General features: G+C 43.2%; 1 protein-coding gene across 1 annotated transcript in view; it reads left to right on the plus strand.

The window, feature by feature from the left end:
* The window catches only part of GALNT16 (polypeptide N-acetylgalactosaminyltransferase 16), a 165521-nt gene that overhangs the window by 97847 nt on the left and 46328 nt on the right, over positions 1-21346 (plus strand). Inside the window, exons 3-4 of the mRNA XM_044435773.1 lie at positions 3099-3197; positions 17806-17873. Of these exons, the coding sequence (XP_044291708.1) occupies positions 3099-3197; positions 17806-17873 (167 nt within the window). The remainder of the gene's footprint in view (positions 1-3098; positions 3198-17805; positions 17874-21346) is intronic.

The following is a 21346-nucleotide window of genomic DNA, read 5'->3' on the forward strand; positions in this document are numbered from 1 at the left end:
TTTTGTGCATAGTTTTCAAAATTGGGCATTTTCCTCCATTGAGTGAAACATGAAAATGTCTGTTTCTTGAGAGATGCACATTATAATATTGATTTATTCATTTCTATACCACCCATAGCCAAAGCTTTCTGGACAGTTTACAACAAAAAACAACATATTAAATAGTACATTTAAAATAGTACATTTAAAAATGTTTTTGAATGCAATTTTATATTTTGGAATTTGCAAGCATTTCTTGAAAAGCTTGCTTCTGCCTGGGATTGCAAACAGGACATATTTGTGTGGTTTGGGTTATTAACACAAATAAAATTCTCTTATGTCCCTAGGCTGGATTGGATTGAATGTTGCTCCAACCATGGATTGGAGCTCATTGAAAGTTGATACAACAGGAGTACACTGTACACATGAAACCAGCCATGCTTTTATTTATTTATTACATTTGTAAACTACCCAATAGCTGGAGCTCTCTGGATGCTGCAAGGAATTGAAACCATAGCATACAATATAAATGTTTAAAATTTTAAAATTACAGTATAAATAAAATAAAAACCAGCAACAGTGCAAGATTTAAAATGCAATAACAGATTTAAAACAGCAGAAACTGAAATCCCTTTTCTACACCTAGGAAAAGGAAACCAAATGCATACTTAGAAGTTGGGAGATACTTGGCTCAACAATGCTGCAAATGAGAAAGATCTTGGATTTGTTGCAGATCACAGGCTGAATATGAGTCAACAATGTGACATGGCTATAGAAATACAAGTATAGCTTCCATATCTCACAAGGTACTGGGTCTTCTCCATTCGGCACTAGTTAGGCCCCATCTTGAGTACTGTGTCCAGTTCAGGGCACCACACTTCAAGAAAGATGCAGGCAAACTGGAAAAAGTTCAGTGGTGGACATCACAGATGATCAGGGGATTGGCAATAAAGCCCAAAGAGGGAAGATTGAAAGAACTGGGTATGCTTAGCCTTGAGAAGAGAAAATTGAGGGGACATATGAGAGCACTTTTCAAATACTTGAAAGGTTGTCACAAAGAAGAAGGCAAGGATCTTTTCTCAATCATCCCAGAGTGCAAGACAGGGAATAATGGGCTTAAGTTACAGGGAGCCAGATTTTGGCTAGATATCGGGAAAAATTGCCTGACTATTAGAGGAGTATGACAATGGAACCTCGGCAGGTCACGGGCACTCTCACACTGGAATTCAAGAAGCAGTTGGACGGCCATCTATCCGGGATGCTTTCACTTGCAGTTCTACACTGAGCAGGAAGTTGGACCTGACAACCTTATAGGCCCCTTCCAACTCTACTATTCTATGATTCTGTGAAAGACTAAAATGCCTGGGAAAATAAGTTCTTTAGATGGTGTCGAAAAGAGCATGACAGAGACCCCTCTTGGGAAATTCATTCCACAACTGGGGTGCCACAACAGAAAAGGATCTCCTCTTTTTAGCCAACCACCACTTCCTTTGGTGGTGGCTTCCAGAGAAGGCTCACTCAAAACTATCTTAGGCTCCAGGCAGGTATATATGGAAGGAAAAGATCCTGCAGGTGCTTAGAGCTTTGAAGGTTAATACTTTCACTTTGAATCAGGCCTGCAACATAGTCCAGGCATCTGCCAGAACCATGTGCCACCTCCTCTGACTGTTGGACATTTGTGAATTTTCCACATATACAGATGGATGTACACACACCAAGCTCAAACACCAGAGGGGACTCTTTCCATTCTGAGCCCCTTGTCAAGTACTGGCTCGTTCTCTGTCTACATCTGTCCAGGGGAGGTGGAGAGTGGCATGTGCTCCCATCAGTGGGAAGGGTTTGCCTACACAGCCCTGAGAATCCTTCCCTGCATTCACTAAACATGTGGAGAGGTTCATCTGAACTCCCAATGCTCTGTCACTTACTCCCGGTGGCTAGCCCTTCCTCCTGTCCCTCTCCCCCAGGTAACTGGCTCTTCTCCTTGCCATCAGAAAGATCCGCTTGGTTTTGTGTCTGTTGGCCATGCTGGGATAAGGGGATCTTGAATTTGTTCTACTTCAGAAATAATTTCCCTGGAATAGGAAGCACTTTGTTAGGCATTGGAGGTGGTGGTGAAATGGGGACAGTGCTGGCGCAGGAGTTTCTGGTGGAGTAGGATCTCTTGGATCTTGGCCTGAGAGAAGCTTTCTCTCTCAATCAGATCTCCCACTCTGTTTACTTTCTGAATAGTGAGAAGTGCAGCCTTACAGTCATGACAATATATCATGATATAATTACAGTCTATTTCCAAAATATTTATTTTCTGTAACATTCAATTTTCATGACTAATACAAGATGTGTCACATTCTCCATAAAAATGGCACGTTGGAGTTCTGGCACAGGTTCAAAAGCTGCATGTGAAAATTGTACGGTAAGCTAGGCAAAATATATTGTATTTTCTAATGCTTGGGTACATGCTCAGTATAGGGATACAGGTTAGGAATGGGCAGTGGTCCATGCAACAAAGTGGTTTGGCAAGTAGTCAGTGGCTGCCATCACTGTGGTGACCAAAGGAAGGACCCCTGCTCTGGTGAGAGTCAAGCAGCGAGTTGGCGGCAAAGAGCCGCACTGGGTGAGCAGGGGACTGGCGACGGGCCCGCTCTGTGCCTCCTGCATTGCTGTGTGATGGTGCTACTAGTCAGAGAATATTCCTGCCTTCCCTCTGATCAGCTACAGCTTGGACCGTGTAGGAAGCAACAGTAGCAGCTGATTCCATAGATTGCTCCTGTTTCTCTCCCTGCCCCAACAGGGAGAGCGTGTTGCTAGTTCTAAGAGTTTGGACCAGTATCATCCTTTTTTCTCTTTGAAACCAACATGCTAGTTAACTAGTCTTCCTGGAAGCTAGAATTCAGTGGATGCTGCTGTCAGCACTGCCAGTATAGGATGAATTGCATACACACAAAAGAAACTGTCTGGCAAAGGTGTTGGTAGAGCTCCAAAATTCACAGGGATCAAGTTTTTAGCAAATATGTGCATGAAATTTTGTGAGCTGGCAGAAAATGTGGGAGTTTTATTTGTATTAGTGAATTCCTCAGAGCCTGTGCTCTGTCTGACCCAAACTTCTCTCTCACCTGTTACAGGTGTGCATCTGTGCACTATGGTGCTGACCTTCCAGCAACTAGCATCATCATCACCTTTCACAATGAGGCTCGCTCCACGTTGCTCCGCACAGTGAAAAGGTAAGGCAGATTTTTAGCTCTCATGAATGAGATATAATGTTGCAGTGAGCCTAAGTATATTTGCAGAAATCAAGAAAGTTTATTTACTTAATAGATGTATATCACTGTTTGACTAGAGTTCTCAGAACGGCTTACAGTATTTATAAAATACAACAGTTACAGCAAGAACCATATGCTCAAAAAAGCAAAGCTCATAACAGAAGCAATTCCACTTGAGCAAAAATCAACACCTGATGTTTCTTCCTACTGTTCTTTTGGGATGGGGAACAGTTAGGGATATTGGATACTGCAATGCACTCAGGAGTTTAAATGTCTAAGAATTCAGCCTGCAGATTCCACCAGCTTTTGCCAAGTTGGGAAAGTTTTTAAAACTTTCTCTATTTTTATACAAATTTGGTTTTAACTTTGGTTTTAATTTGCAAGCTTCTTTAAATTTTTGTAAATTTTATACAAATTTAGTTGTAGAAAAATAAGGATTTTTATTTTAAAAAACAGCAACCAAAATGATGTTACTCCTGCAGACTAAAGAATGAAAATTTGCATTTGGGAGGGATTTGCATATTTAACAGTGATTTGCTAATTTTCAGACTTGCAGATTTGTACAACTGCAAATTTGTGCAAATGCATATGAATCTGTTTACTCAAAATCTGATCCCATCATTGATCAGATGATGGACCGAAAGGTACATGACAATCCATGAAACATGATGGAATTGATTTCACAATGTCCTATACATATCTAGGGGCAGTCCATATAGAGCAGGTTCTAATACTTCCTTTGTCTGCCCATGACTCTTCTGAATGAAAGGAGTAAAGATTTATTAATTAATTAAATTTATACTCTGAAACCAAGTAGCCCAACAGGAGCAAACAGGATCAGAACATATATTCCAATGAACTAACAATAAAACAATAATACACATAATATCATAATAATAATCCAATAATATAATCAAAAACTTAACAATAGACATAACTCACAAGAATATACAGTTCATGACAACATGCAGCTGAGAGTTAGACAGTCACATAAGAAGTTAAAACAATATGTGTTAAAATTCTGAGACTCAATAAAATTTAATTCCATTAAAATTTATAAAATGTAAAATTAATTGTTAAAATGCCTGGAGAATAATGAATAATGAATAATGAATAATGCTTTTGCCTGGTGCCAAAAAGATTGTAAAGAAGGTTCCAGGCGAAATGCTCTTGGGAGGCTAATCTATAGACAGGGTATAGCCACTGAATTGGCCCCTCTTCTGTTCGCCATCCTCTTCACCTCCTTGCTGGACTGACTGGCCCTTCCTTCACAAGGGCCAGTCATCCACTCAAGCTCAGGCAGTGTTTCAGGATAGAAACCACCTCACCTGGGTTTGAGGAGAATGCGATGTAAAGCTGGGTGTCCTCACCATACTGATGACCCCTGAGTCTCCACCTCCAAATGACCTCTTCCAGCAGTTTCATGTATGTATTAAACAGCATGGGGACCGTATAGAGCCCTGAGTAACCCCATAGCTTAACTGCCATGGACCAGAGCAACTTTCTCCCAGCACCACCTTCTGGACTTTATTGACCAGATAGAAGTGAAACCATTGCAATGCAGTGCCCACAACTCCTAACCCACCCAACCTGTCCAGAAGGACACCATGGTTGATAGTGTTGAAAGTCACTGAGATGTGCAGGAGAATCAGCAGAGTTGCACTCCGCCTCTCCCTCTCCTGGAAAAAGTCATTCTACAGGGTGGCCATGGCAGTTTCCATCCAGAACTCCAGCCTAAAGCCCAACTGAAATGGATCTGGATAATCTGTTTCATGCAAGAGTACCTGGAGCTGCTTGACCATCACCTGCTCAAGCACCTTGCCCAAAAATGGGATGTTTGCAACAGGCCTATAGTTGGCCATGGCTTCTGGGCCCAGGTTTGGCTTTTTTAGGAGTGGCCTTATCACAGCCTCCTTCAAGGAGGCTGGGACCACTCCCTCTCTCAGCAAGGCATTGACAGCCTCCTGGACTCAGGTGTGAATTCCCTTGCTAGATTTCTTAATGAGCCAAAATGAACAAGGGTCAAGTAAGCAAGTGGTGGTGTGAACAAAACCAAGTACCTCGACCATATCAGCAGGCCACAGTAATTGAAACTCATCCATCAAAGTCGGATAAGATGGTACTCTGAACATCTCTCTCAATGAGACTAAATCAACTGTGGAGTCCAAATTGTAGTGGATTCAAGTGACTTTGTCCTGAAAGTGGTAAGCAAATTCTTCACAGTGAATCATCAAGGATTCAGTGATTTCACTAGGTTGCTCTGTAAAGCTGTAAATCCCAATCATAATCAGAGAGAAGACAGTCTCATTCAGTTCAGTGGGACACTAGGCCAACAGCTTCCTCCTACGTCCCATCTCTTCCTCTTTTCACTGCCACCTTTGGTGTTTCAGTCCTGCTCTCTTAAACTACAATTCTTTGTTATGTTCAAAATGGGAGTCTGTTTAATACCTGTTTAATAACTAGTATCTTAAAATTGAGATTGTGGTTAGCTAATCAACATTACACTTTCTCATTAGAGCCATAATTTGGAACTGTAGCTTAACCAGAACTGGGTGGAAACATTCTTGCCAGGAGGCAAGTGGTTCTTTAATTGGATCCAGAAACAAAAGGCATACAAGTGGATATAGATATAGTTTATTAACAAAGCTGAATAACAGAACACATGATACTATTGGTTGAAAGCAGGCTAAAAAGGATAATGGCTACCATTCAATATTGTAGGGCAGAGCTGTTCATTCCTTCTTTCTGTCACTGGGAACCCCAGAAAATTAGCAAGAGAGAGACCCCAGAAGCCAGCCAGCATGCAGTGTCTCCACAGTTCAGGTCTGAATTGAGGCTCATTGCCTATGACACTCTCAGGACTTCTACACCTGCAGCCCCTGAAGGCCAAGATGATCTCATAAGGAAGCACAGCTGTTTCCAAAGCTCCGTTTATCAGCTTGAAGGGAGTTATGCCATCGTGTGCCTGCCTTAACATAAGCTGAGGTTAATGGACAGTGGCTGGTTTCACATGTTGTAGGGATCCTAAACATTCCAAGGTAACAGATTCTCTCTCATTCCAAAATAACACATTCTTTTTGAAAAAAACGCAACACCCACAAATGGTTTAGAGTTTAAGGCATGGCAACTCTCCCAAAAGATGCTGCCCATCTTGGACCACATCAGCTCTCTCCTTGCAATCATCTTCCAGTGCCATTTCCTTCACGGAAGTATAGCTTAAGAAAGGAGATTTACAAGGGAAGAAGCATGCATGCTTGGATGCTCGATCCCGGCTTGGGTTACCATCACCTCCTTAGGAATAGGTTCCATTGAACTCAGTGAGGTGGATATAGGATTGCATTGTTAATCAGCTATGCCTTAGTAAGCCAGGAAGGTTGTATCTGGGATTTGTTACTATCTTACAAATTTGCCATAGCTGCGGCTTATAGAAAGTTAGAATGAGCAAAGGCAGAAATGTTATCGTGTAGAGGAACAGGGACACAACCTCTTCTGTCTAGTAATGAACATTTAGCATTTGAATTGAATATTTCAGAATGGATAGAATTTCTCCAGACAGTTTTTCAAGTATTTTGAGCAGGAACTTGGGAAATTCCTTGAGCAAAAGGGGGCATTCATCAAGAATTAAGCAGCCGGAAAGGTGGTGGTGGTGGGAGAGGTATTATGTCTGACAGAGGAATCCACAAAAAAACAAAACGAGGGAGTGTTCCTGATGCTTCACAACAGAGTCATGCCCTTTACAGAATGAAAATTAATCATGTCAAGCTGACCAATACAGTCTGGTTCATCCCAGGATAAAGAAGTATGATACATCCCATGATGCTTTTGTATGAATTGATAGACACTAAAACGGCACTTGTCACTTCTGGTAAAACCTTGAGCAGTGTGAAATGGGCTGCTTCAAGTCTCATAACTGATCTCTAAAGTCAGCCATCCAAATCCAAGTTTGGTGGTCATAAATGCCTCCCCACTTCAGACACAGGTGCCTGCTGGTCCCTTTTCTGCAGCTTTTCTGTCTTTGTGTGCTGCTGCCTTTTGGGGGGCATGCAGTGCAATCATTTATTTTTTTATTTCACCATGCCTCCTAGTTGCTGACAGTTGTTCAGTGACAGGAGAAGAAACAAAACTTGCAGGGAGAGCCTTACCTGGGGAGTGAGGACAGCAAGCTCTAATGCAGCTTGGTCATAGGAGCAGACTCGGAGGTGCACCAGGGCGTCTCTCCCATCTGTGCTCAACTATCTGCGTGCAAATATTAGATGCCTAAACGCAAACACCAACGCTGTGTGCAAATATTAGATGCCTAAACGCAAACACCAACGCTGCGTGCAAATATTAGATGCCTAAACGCAAACACCAACCAAAAATCAAAATGTTTTTGATAGATCAGTGATGACATCGGCAATCAGGCAATTGGGCACAAGGTTCATTTATGATTCACCTTGTTCATGGTTTCTTTCTGCTGCATCCACAGAAAAACGGCATGACCCAATTCTGAATGATGGCTTAAGGGACTCTTTGAGTAAATGTTTGACATTTCAAAATGTTCAGAGTATTTTTTAGTCAAATATTTAAAATCTCATGGGTCTAGAAATTATTGTAGTTACTGCATTTGGTAACTAAGCATTAATTTCTGCTAGTCAGCTGTGATGGCCAGTCCCATCATGATAATGCAACAGTGGTCTGGCACACACATAATATTAAGATATGGTGTCATTGGTCAAATTCTGCCTTGTTCTGCTGGAATCCACCCTGTAAACAACTAGGATTTGCTTACTGTTACAACTACAAAGAAATCGTGGTTTGTTGTTGGCTTACTGACTGGTTTCTTTAATTATTATGACATCTGAACCCAGAACAATGGCTCATTCCTGGCTTGTCTGCTGCACAGTAGAGGTGCCCAAAGAGAGCAACCTGCTCTGAAGGCTGTCAAAATGGATGGGAGGGAAACAAACCAGAAATAGGAAAAAGAAGCCAACATTTGCTTGCTTATCCACAAGACAAATCATGAATAGAGCAAGACTCTTGATTAGCATAAACCATGACTTAATGTTGCATGTAATTGTGGCCAATATTATAAGGATTTATAAATACTGATGAGGTTATATAACTTGTAGATTGATTGACACACAGGTTTTTTTTAACTTTTAATCTGTCATTCCACAGCATTTGATATTTTTCTCTTTAAACATTTTAATACTATTCTTTACAGCTCACACATTTTTTATTATCTATCTATCTATCTATCCATCTATCTATCTATCTTATTATTATCCTATCTTTTTGGCTTTCAAGGAACACAAGGTAACTTACATAATATTCTCTTCTTAATATTATCCTCACAACAACAACCTTGTGAGGTAGGTTGGGCTGAGAGTCTGACTGGTTGAAAGTCACCTAGTGAGCACCATGGTTGAGTGGGGACTAGAACCCAGATCACCTGAGTCTCAGTCCCACACTCTTAGCCACTACACCACACTGGCTCTCAAATACTTGTTATATAAGCTGAAATATTCAGTACAATTTATACCATTGCTTTCTAATAGAAATCTCAAAATGTCTAAAATTTTGCTAGAAAATAAATAAGAAATTTTACTATGCAAATGAAGGACAAAAGTCCATTTTTTTCTTAAACAGGAGTCCAATGACACCTTAAAGACTAAACTTTGAGGTAGTCCTGTGCATCCTTGCAGCAAGTTCTGTTGAACTCAGTGGTACCTGCTTCTAAATCCAAACATGTGTAGATATACTGAGCACTAACAAAAGACTTTTCTTCAGTTAGCTGAAATGCAACTTTTAACTTTTAATTAGAAATGCAAAGTGTCATCATTTGAACTGCTTACCTTCTTCATCCTCCTGTCTTCCAGATGCCTTGTACTCCAATTTATGCAGTATAACTGAACAGGGAATGGGGGCAGAGCTAATCTCTCTAACACAGTGCTGCTGGGGAAGGGGAATATAACATGTGAAGTGGGCTGCAAAACAGTGGCTATTGTCCTTTGAAAAGAGGGGCTTTGGGGGAATACGCCTTGTTTTCCAGCAAAGTCATCCTTCGAGGAAACTTCCACGAGCTGGATTTCGCTTGAAAACAAGGTGTATCCTTTTGATGCACCTTGTTTTAATTGAAACTTGCCATTAACAAGCTGTTTGGTTGCTGTTGATGGGCACCAAATTCCTCATTGTTCTGGCAAGAGCTGTTGTCATTGCTCAAGCACTGGTTTACACTAACACAGCATTAATAGAACTAACACCACCAGATCGTCCCAGATAGTAAATGATAAAAAGTGGTAAAAAAAACAGACAGATGGACAGAAAGAAAGAATCTCTTATCACAGTATTTCACTAATAATTCCAGCCCTGCCTCAGCACCAGTCTTGCTTCTTTCCTCATATTTCAGGCGGCTCATATATCGGTTTCTTTTCAAAGTGCTACTTGTTTGTTTAAGCAAGCATGGGTTCATTCACTGGCTTATTTTTGTGGCAATGGGTGAAAATGGAATCTGATGTCTCAGTGCTGCAAACCTTTGCTGGGAATGGGGAATTTATCACAGGGCAACACCCAACCAGAATCTGTGTTTCTCCTCCAGAAGTGTACATATTAAATGCACTTCTGAAGCATGACTCCATTTTTTGAACACAACTTCCCTGACACCCTGACTACTACTGGGTTTGTTTGTTTATTTTTCAGCAAAGAAATGTTTCTTCCACTGACTATTTCCCCCTGTCTCTTTCTAGGCTAAAGAGGGTGGTAAGGCTATTTATTCCTTTGTTTTTTTTCCTGGAGAAAACAACCTCTGTTCTTCTTGAGTTATTAAAAATTGGCTCAAAGTGTCCCTTAAGCAGTCTATCAGGTCAACTAATGCTTTCTCTATGAACATGGAGGTGGAAAATGACAGTGAGCAAGAGAGCTGAAGCATCTCAGCTGGAAGGCAGCTAAGAGTACCTCTGGCAATGATGCATTATTCATTGGACTATTTTTCCTCACTCCAGGTCTTGGGGTCTTGCAGAAAACTGCTTTGTGAATAAATAACAGGCTCTTTCAAGTGTAACCTAGCTAGGCTTCATGAGTACAAGGATGGTTTTGCGCACTGGTAGAAACAAATCTGCTGCAAGGAATGATTGGTCTTGGGGAGGTTTCCCTTGGGGAGGATAATTTTTTTATTCTGGGCAATAGGCAGGCTGGCGGGACAGGCCCGAGATATTTTTGTGCTCAATGGCCCAGCAGCAAAAAAGAAAGAAAACACACAACCAGCCATTTGCTTGAACAACAGACAGACTCTGCCACTAAAAACAGCTGTTCTACTGGATCTTAAAATACAGCCAATGCACACAGTCTGAGAACTACCTTGTTCCTAACAAGGTTGGCTTGAACAATGCAATGCAGGAACAACAATTGATATGACTGTATCGTCTCCAGGGGCCTGTATCTAAAATGACAGGTGTGAGGTCTCAGGTATGCCTAGAAGCGACTTCTTTCCCTATGATGACTGAGGTTGTTTTATAACACACCTAAAACTGGCAAGAAATTCCAGCTAGAGGTGGGCTGTAATTTCAAATCTCTCATTCTGTGTAGAAACTGGCTGGAAACAAAATGAATTAAAATTCCTGTTCACTCTGGAGATCCTTTCCCCTAATGCTACTCTGACATGAATGAGGATTGGTGGTTAAGAGTTGCCACAAAGGTATTCTGCATATACATTTAGTCAGTCCATCATTTTCAGCTTTCCAGAGTTGAAGCATCAAAATTAACAGATTCTGGGAATATTCCTGACTCCTTTTAAACTGATTATCTTCTATGGCTCAGGGAGTGATTACAAGTCCAACCTCTTTCTCATGATGAAGTGCACATTGTAGCTATACTAGTTTAAAAATGGAGTCAAGGTAAAGTAGAGGACTAGCAAGCAACCATCTGTGAAATCATATATCTACCAGATTTTGCATGATCAGAATCAAAGCAATGGTTCCCCTTGACCTTTAAGGTAATGTTCCGACTGAGGCAGCAATGGAATGGGATTGCAGTGGTATCCTAAAGGCAAACAGTCAAGACTGGAGGGGGCTGTTAACATTTCATGCTAGGATTTGGCTGCAATGGGTGCCACATAATAAGCTGTTTCCATTTTCTGTAAATAACTTCAGACTGGTGCAGTTGGAGGCTGTCAGCATGATACCATAACCCAGATCTGGGCTAAATGCTGGGTTGTTTACCCAGGGTTTGTACATCACAGTGACAGCTCCAGTCAGCCAACTTGAGGTTGTTTATGGAAACCAGAAGTGACTCACATGGAGTTCACATACCCACCAGTTGTGCGTTAGATACCCATGATTTGCCACCATTTTATGTGAACAAGTTGGAATATCCACAGCACTGCAGGTCCCCAAGGCAAATGTGAATAAACCAGTGCAAAGAATTTAACAACACAGCAGAGGCATTCAAACTCAATCAGGAAGCATTTTAAGACCTTAGTGAGACAGAACCACCCGTGGCCCGTTTTATACACATTGTGGGGTTTGGGAGGAGTAGAATTTTTACTCTCCTGTGGGTTCTCCAGCAGTACTTCTGGCAACATATGCAACTTCTATCTCCATGATTAGAGTGGATTGCATGACCACATCCTCTCCTAAGGAACAGCTACTAGATCCATCCTAATCATGTATGTAGAAGCTGTCTATATTGCATACTAGTGGGAGTGCTGTGAGAACAATCACAGACCGGTAGTGACCAAGCTATTTTTGGTAATGTATGAAATGGGCTAGTTAATCTTATGTCTGCAGGAAAATGCCTACATGCCTATTGAGATGATAGCAGGAGAGACTGTCCCACCTCAAATGTTATGTGACAAGATTGCTGCTGGCATGGTAAATTGTCCTTATGGGGGTAATTTTCATGTGAGGGCTTTCTCCCATGCCATTATAGGGTGCATCTTTGAATGATTCTGTCATCTGTACTTGTAGAGTAGCTGTGTGGCTCTTTGAGTTCTTAGCAAAATTCTCTTCTGCTCAGGTTCAGCCTAATTCTTGGTTTTCTGGCAGCATTTTTTTAAAAAAAACCCCAGCACTGTTTTCAAGGTGCTTGAGGTAAGCCATGTATCTCAATAAAATAGATTTGAATGCACTAGGCTGGGCATGAATTATTACTGTGAGTATAATTGCTGCCACATTCGCCTGCACAGCCAGTGCCCCTACCACTAAGTAATTACTGCAAAGTGCTATGGGGTAGGTGAAGTATGAAAAGGACTGCTCTGTTCCAAGTATTGTCTTCTTACAAGTTTGCACAAGACTGCAGGAAAGGCAGGCAAGCAGGAGGTGATAATGCAGAAATTGCATCACACGTTCTGCTTGTTTTGTGGTGGCCGGTCACACTTCTGAGGCAGAAGTGCTTCCTTTCGAAAAGCACAGCCGGTGGATTAGGCCTTCCATAACAATTAAGGGCTGATCTGATTTTGATTAATTAGTGAGTTGAGTAGCACCTGTTGAAAGTTACATGCAATTAAATTGTTATAGATGATTACAGGGTTGTTTCTGACAAGAAAACCTCGGAGAGTAGATACGCTGGGGGTGTACAATCAAGAGAACATTTGCTGTTTATTGTATGGGCAGGACAGTGCAGGGTTCATGTTCAGAGCTAGTCTCTGCTGGTTTTAAGGGCTCCCCCCACCCCACCCCGCCCCACCTCTGTGACTTGGTCCCAACTAGTGGCTCACCACAATATGCCTTTCCATTGGATTTTGCATTTTCCTTGTTGAACTCCAGCCTGCCACTGCTCAGGTTGTCTACCAAATACAAACATCTTGTTTCTTGGAATGCTGAGCAAAAAGAACTTTTTAATCTTTCTATGCACACATGCAGTCTTTCACATTCAGTTTACTAGTGCAATTTTTTCCAGGATTTACCAACCAATTTCCCCCATATTGTGAGAAAAAACCTTTCCTTCTGTACTTTACTTAGCCATTTGAGCTTTTCTTGGAAGTCCCTGAAATTCCCAACATGAGAATTCTCAGTGCCTTTTGTTTTTCTTTTATGCCAGCAAAGATAACCAGCCACCAGTCATCTCCCTTCCTGTCTTCCCTTCTGTATTTGCAAATGCAATCATTAATTCCAATCAAAGAAGAGCTTCTTGCCTAGGGAAGCATCAGTTGGATAGATCAGGTGCGGCTTAAATGTTTGCAATATTTTGGACAAATGTTCATAAACATGTAACACACCAGTTTTCCCACTTCTGACAAGGAAATTGCCCTAGACTCTGCTTTAGCAGAATCTCACGGGACTTTCATACAGGTTATGCTTATTGAGGTTGTCCAGACAAGGCAGGACCTTTCATGCAAAACCCTACAAGGTGCACAATTTCCTTGCTTCCCAGGTCTGGCTCTTTTTCACCGCAGTTGTTGGGATGGGAAAGGGAAAGATTCCACACATTCTCCAATCAGTCGCCTTCTCCCAGCTGGACAGCCTTGCTTCGAGTTGGACAATGACCAACTTATTGAACTTCCTCAATTATACCAGGGCTTCACACACTCTCTCAGGAGCAAGAACACCCTCTGTGCCCTCGTTTTCAGTCTTGTATCAGTCACCAGCCAACCAGCCTCGCAAGGCAGGTGTGGGGATTTAATTTCCTGGGGTACCTTCAGCCACTTACTCTGTGCTTCTTAAACCACCCTGAAGCAGAGCACCATTTCAGAAAGACTTACACACAACACAAATGAAGAACTCTCAGGACAGGCAAACAATTAGCATATCTAAGGATGTACTTGAGCAGGACAGGCAAACAACAGCATTTCTAAGGTGCAGGTGAGGAGCAAGACTTGCAACATGGTTTCCTGATCAGATCAGGAAATCCCACCTTAAGTCTAAAGCTGTTCTTACAGTGTCAGGCTTTCAGCAGCCATATCATGGCAGCGCTTTCACTCATTTTGTCCTGACATTTTCCTGAACAGAAGTTTAATGTCACTTTGGGGAATGGCGGAGGTAAGGAAGTCCAATTGATAAGAGATGCTAACACCAAAATTTTTAAACCTGTTACTGAGTTTCTATGCCTGATTTTAGTAGTTTGAAGCCCCACGAGACTCCTCTTTCAGAGTTGGTGAGACATAATCAATGTACTGGAGTTCTGGGGACAATTGGCAAGTCTGAAAATGAATGCCCAGGTAGAACTGCTGTAGTGACTAAGAGTAGGGTATCCATTATTTGGCTCTCACCTGTGCTGTGAACTCAGTAAGTGGCCTTACAATATGAGGATAAGGATTTGAACACTTTAAAGTGCTATTTAATTTAAAGTGTATTGTTCTTAGTATTACATGTTCTCTGGTATCCTCTGGAAATATTGATTTTCTATCTTTCATTTGTTCATTTCATTTAACTGAAATCTGAAGCGTTTGGCCAGAGATAGGAATAAAGGTATTAGTTCCCATTTTTAGTTTTTAAGTAAATCTATGAACAAAAGACACTCCAAGGTTCGCAGGAGTAAAAAAAGAATTATTTTAATAAAGAAAAACTCAAACAGGGACAGAGAACCACTAACAATTCAAGGACATTTAAGTAAACAATGAGACTTTGAGTCTGTTGTGTGAGAAAACTGAAAGAAAAGGAGACATGAAATCTGCTCTACGTTAACAGGAAGTATGGCTGTGGAGACAAAGACGCCACCAACCAGTGGGCAAGTGAGGCTTGCTGAGAAGGAAGACAGGGAACACAGAGGAATAGAGAAGAGAGTGGGAGATGGACAGTTATACCTCTGTGTTTCCTTCTCTGTTACCTTGTACTCCTTTGCTCTCCCATTTCCTCCTCCAAGAGAAACAAGCAGAAGAAAAGGCACATAGCTATAAAAAGTGTAGAGAGAATTATTTTATTCCCTGGGTGGGCCATTTCATTTTATTCACTGGGTAGGAATGGAACAACATGGGAAAACAATGGCTTGTTGTAAGGTTACGTGCTTCACCATGGCTTCTTCCCGTGTCTGAACCAAGACACTGTGCTTCTGTGCGGTTTCCATGCTTTCACCATAGAGTTCTGTGGCAGGAGTGGCTGCAACTTCAGGAGATGCTCTTGTCTGCATTCACCACTGTCCAAAACTGCTTAGCAACTGCTCAGTTGTAGGCAGCAACACTCTGATTGGCTGCTCCATCCTCCCTTTCTGCCTTGCCAGTGCACAGCTTTCAGGTGCACAGCCATGGCAGCAGGAACTCCTAGAGGCTGAGTATCATGTCACCTCCAGCCGCAGTGACCAGGAAGACAGCTGTTCTTGGCACTCTGGTCTGGTCTCTGCACTTTACTGGAGTGACGCTTGGAAAATGTTCTTTGCCAGTGCTACTCTGGGAGCCCTCTTCTCTTGTGAAGGCCGCCTTGCACATGAGACACACACAGGCTGTGTGTGTGCCTCACCACCAGGGTGATCGCCCTGGGAAACCCACGTCTCCCCCTCTGCCTTCCACCATCCCCTCCACTCCTATCTTGTCCCTGACATTCTCCTGGACTGTCAACAAGCCCTGCTGTTCCCCATCACCCACACCACAGTTGCGGGACAAACACATTCCTTGCATCCCACTGGAATATTTTCCCAGGCAGATGCCCACAGGCACTCCTGCAGGAAGCTCTGCCCAGCAGGACTGCTCCTCAGTCCTTGGCCTGGGTGCCTACAGTGATGCCCGCCATGTGCCTGAATGCAGGGGAGGGCAGCCCCTGGGAGCACGTGGGAGTTCTGCTTGGAGAGCGTGGACACAAGCAGCAACGGGCGATGAGAGATGGGGCTGCTGGCACGTTGGCACAGAGCAAGGCAGCACAGGGCAGTGCTCCTGAAGTGTTACTCTGCAGCAACAGTGCTATCTATTGTACAGGCAGTTCCTGCACTGAGCAGCAGAAGGAGTAAAGCAAAATGCAGCTGGCTGAGGGCAGGGCCAGTGGGGCATGCAGGCCATGAGGGAATGGCAGGTGACACAGGCAGGAGCAGTGATCACTGGGATCGATTGATGCTGAGCCGCTGAGGCTGATGGGATACGTGCCACCATTGGCAGGGAAGATGGAGAGTCGTGGAAAGCATGCATGCATGGAAACCAAGCTCCTGTCTGAACCCAGGACGTGAGCTGAGAAACCTTGGGGGTGCTGTGAAAGGGTCGCTCAAGTAGTCCTGCAGTGCTGTCCTCCCTTAATACTGCAGGTCAGAGGTGGGATGGAGGCTGGGTTGGTCTCCCAGGCAGCTACCTGCCCCCCCCCCCCGCCACATCTCTCCAGCTGTAGAAAAGGCCCCATCTCAGTCCAAAACCAGCACTCCTTTGCATGCAGAAACATCATGCTCCCATTCACTGGATGCAGTCTGGTTGTATTCGCACAAAAAGTAAGACTAAAGTTAGGGCAGAGAGGGCTTAGATGTTAATGTTTATTTTTTCAGACCCAGGCTCAGGGGCACACTGCTGCATTTTATTCTGAAACTCTATTACTATTCAGGTGGACTTTTTCTGTAATGATTCTCCCCATCTCCTCTGTTTGGGCTTTATCAGGTGTGGGGGAGTACCTGATCTTTCCTTTATACTTTTACATCTGAACCTTTCCCAACTTAAGGAGTACAGCATCTGTAGATCAGTTATTTTCAGCATAGGTACTCAGATTTAAAACTCCTGTGAAGAGGCTGAAGGGTTTTAGGAAAAAATGGAAAGATGCTTGCGTGCCTGAAACTTTTCAGTGTGGCATCTTGAACAGCTTTCCCACTGGCATTTCTAGTTCTCTTCAGGGGACGATTGTCAGTCACAAACTGTTTGCCCTGCTTGACATCTTTCACACCACAGGAAACCACTGTCTCTTACGAACTGTCTGCTCACCAGGTACCCTGTGCAGAGTATGAAATTGCTGTCATTCAGGGAGTGCCTGCACCAACCGTTTGTCTCAAGGTGCATCTTAGAGAACACTTCGCACAGCTGGTGCAGTCTGCAGCACCTCGCCTTGGACAGCAGTTCAGGGAATTTGGTCCTCTTAGCAATATTTAGCACTTACAGAAGTGCTCCTCCTCTTTACCTGCCTTGTTCAGCTGCTTCTTGATCTGGCCCAGATGGTGGAGGGAGCGAGGAAGAGGAGGAGCAGGGGACCTCCCCCACCCCACCCCAGCTCCTTGCTTGCCGTGCAATGTATTGTAAGAAAGAACAATAGAATGTACTGGCAGGCTGTTGCAAGTGAGATACAGTGGCCCGGTTCACATAAATACTAGGAAGAAGAAGGCACGGTGGCCTGCCCTCTCCATTCTGTACAGGCGGGTCACATGCTGCGCACATGCCTGATTACCCTCACAGTGCTTCTCTCCTCATGCTCTGCAAAGCTGCTGAGATGCACAGGGGTGGCCAGCTTCCAAACCTCCAGAGCCTTGCAACAAGCTATGGTTTCTGGGGTGGTTTGGAGCCACCTCCCTCTGCACACCAAATGGGGTTTGGAGAACGTGGCAACCTGCACAGCCAGTCCACAAGGGGGATGAGGATCAGAAGCCTTAATCCTGGAGAGTTGGCTATCTGCATATGGAGAGCCCATGATTCCTGGGTCAGGACCACTAAAAGGGAGCTGTTGTACTTAGAATGACAAGATGTGTTCCTTTGTTGTTGTAGTGTTCTGAATCGTACCCCAGCCAACCTGATTCAGGAAATAATTTTAGTAGATGACTTCAGCTCTGATCGTAAGTATTGTTTTTTTCAGATTTCTTTAATTATCTTTTGTTTTGTATTCATTTTATTGCTGCAGTTCACATTTTGTCTCCTTCACTCAGGAGCTTTGCTCTCCTGACGTCTTTTTCTGACAGAGATAAGCAGAGAGGAAGGGCCAAAGCTTTGTTGTGCTTGTTTTAATTTCCACTCAACAAAAGCAAACAAACTAGTTCTGAATTGTATTATTTTGTGGCATCTTTCTCTGTTCTGTTCTGACCAGGTTGTTATCATAAGTAGAGGTGTTGTTAGGTGCTTAACAGATTTGGGTCCCAATGTTTCCATTGGCATCAGTGGAGGGTTCCCCCCCCCCCAAGCTTAATTGCCAAGGGAAGGGGATTGGGGTGGGGAATGCAATGGAATGCACAGGAAGATGGTTAGCCCTTCCCTCACCAATTCCCTTAGAAATCCTCACCACCATGTGGTGCCTAAGCTTAGGGGGTGGAAATTATCATTAGTACTAATGGGAAGCTTTTTTCTAAGCCGAGGATTGATACCCTGGACTGACAGAAAGATAGCCAAGTGGGTCGTGAATCAAATCAAGCCAGCACTTTCCCTAGAAGCAAAAATGACAAACTGAGCCTGTCATCCTTTGGGCACTTCATCAGAAGGCACAACTTGCTGGAAAAGACAATCCTGCTAGAGAAAATTGAAGGCAGAAGCAGAAGAGGACAGCCAAATATGAGATGAATGGACTCCATAAAGGAAGCAAAAGCCTTGAATTTACAAGAGCTGAGCAGAGCCATTTTGTGTAGGAATTTTGGAAGGCTTTCACTCATAGGAGGGCCATAAGTTGGAGATGACTTGACAGCACATAGCAACGACAACAGAGGATTTGTTGGGGGGGGGCACATTGCAGCATGTGGGGAGGGGAGCAGCCCTTCTTTCCCTAGCTGCATCCCCCAAGAAAATTGCCCCCTGCGTGGCAATGAAGCCGATTGAAAAGCACTGCCCTGGCACCAGTGGATGTGAAAGGCTCTTGGGGAAGGCTCTGTGGCTGGGGAAGATAGATTGCCAGGCAGATAAATTGTCCCAGTTATATAGGAGACCCAGTGATGGAAGTTCAGGAGGGAGGAGAAGGTTTTTGCTCTGTGTTCTTGACAGGCTAGGATTATTACGCACAGGTTCTTACTGAGGCTTTCACAGAGCAGAACAATACCAGGACAATGCATGCCTGGAATTCTGCTGTGGGAGGTATTATTATTGATTTATTTAAAATATTTGTATCCGGTTCCATTTCTTTAGAAACCTAGCACAACAGAGCAGTGTTTACTCTAGCTTTGCAGATGACTTTTTGGTGGCTGTTTGAGTTCCCAAAACAAGAGGCTAAGAAAGTTCAATTGCACAGTTTCTGGGAACCCTATTCATTTTCCTCCCCGTTTTGAACAAATAGCAGATATGGGGGATTTTCTTGAGAACCCTGTTATGCAGGAATGGGATGATTAATTCTGTTATTCCTCCATCACAGCTCCTGTGAAAATCATCCTCCCCCTTGGCTGCTACTAGCTCTGGAAGGAAAATTTCCATTGGTGCCAAAAAAAAAAAAAAAACCATCTGGTGGTGTGGAGCATACCTGCCATTATTTTTTAAGATGTGGTTGCTAATGATGTCTTTAGGGTGCAATCCTATGCATGTTTAAATAGAAACAAAAGATCTTCAACATGCGGCATGTCCTAGCCAGGAGGCCACCTTTTGTTTGACCCTGAGAAGGGACTAAGGGGGGCATGATTTCTAAAGCAACTGCAGTGGCAGAGACAGAGCGCTCTGCTGTTAGCAGCCCCAGATGGGAGGCAGCCCTTGTCTCAGGTTTGGGGCTTTGGATTATAGAACCATAGAATGGTAGAGTTCTATAAGGGGCCAGAAGGCCATTGGGTCCAAACCCCTGATTAGTGCAGGACACCAAGTTACACCGTGGCACAAAATCATTTTCAGACACAGAGATTTGGACCGAAAATGCCAAGGAAGTGAAGGAAGCCACACAGTTAATTCTACAAGAGTGAAAAAAGCACAGCTGTGCTCCTGTGAAGGCGAGGCTCAGGGGTGTCCATAGGTTCATTCCATCATATTACAGTAGGCACAGAAGAGGAGAGTATGGGAAGGACTCCCAGGAGGGACCACAACATAGTGGGCGTGAGGACATGCTTTCATGAAGGGCGTTCCGGATTCCATCCCTGACCACTCCAGCGGAAAAAGATCAGATGCACCTGTTGCACATTCTGCATGTTTGGGATGGTCCCGTTATTGTTCTCAAACCTACTAAGCGATGCACTTTATACAGCATCTTATCTCCATACATGCTGAATAGTTTCATTATTCTGCTCCTTTTATGGCATTTTAGCTTTTTAACTTTTGTAATCTCCCAAGAACACTGATTATTGAATGAATTAAAATACATTTAATAAATAGTTAGGCCATCTTTTAATAAACAGTCTCCAAGGGTCACAATCCTTGTTAGTGTGGCTGAAATGGGATTCTGCTACATTCTTGGAGTGTTAATAACCTAAAATAGATTCCTGGGTTTATTTTAGGACCTGAATTTTCTTGTCTAGCAGATGTCCAGCGGTACCTCTGTAGCCTTTAATCTAGGATACCTGTCACTGCATCTCAGTGATACAGCTTCTGACAAAGTGCCCAAATGAGAGCAGTATTTTCAGACAGTGAGGAGCTGTAGAAATGGAAAAGCTCCAGGATGATGTTGCCAAATAAAGTACTTTGGCTCATAGCCTTAGTGCATCTTCCCAAGATACTAAGGCTGTGCAAAGAAGATAAGTGAGGGGCTTTGCAAGGCAAGGAAAAGAGCACAGGATGTAACAGTGGCTGGTGTTGGGTTGTGAGAGAGGTTCAAAGCGATGAAAAAGGGAAAAGATGGTTTAGCTTACAGTTCTTGTTCCAGGGACATGCACCATACCGAGATGATTTTCCAGTGGTCAGACATGGTCCAAATAGTCTCTCTCGCTTACAGTACTGTAGCTGAAGTGCTCTGTAAGGAGGCAAAAGGAAGGGGGACAAGTGGCTGCTCCATGCTGTCAAGAGTAATTTTCATATTTTCTACTGTACTTTATGTGGAATGTGAACTGTCACCTCAGGCCACTGTACTGAAACTGAATGCCGCATGATGCTAAGTTTATCTTTATAAAGAGCTGAATATAAGTGTCTTGCCCAAGCCCTGTGATGTGTGTGCAGTAGTGCTTAAACTGCAAGGATTTAAGCCATGGCTTCCCAGAGTCAAGCTTAATATTCTGACCCTTAGATCACTTTGGCCCTTCATGATAGAGAATGTCATGGAAAAAAAATGGGTAGGAAAGATCCTCAGTGAAGAATGGGCTGCTTTTGGCCAATATTATTATTTTGCCATTACCTTACATTTATATCCCACCTTTTAATCCTTCTTGCAAAGAATAATCTTCCTCCTCCTTTTTCTCTCACAGCAGCCTCTTGAGATAGGTTA

The sequence above is a fragment of the Varanus komodoensis genome, unplaced genomic scaffold, assembly GCF_004798865.1.
Source record: "Varanus komodoensis strain SLA01 unplaced genomic scaffold, ASM479886v1 scaffold3, whole genome shotgun sequence".
Lineage (NCBI taxonomy): Eukaryota > Metazoa > Chordata > Lepidosauria > Squamata > Varanidae > Varanus > Varanus komodoensis.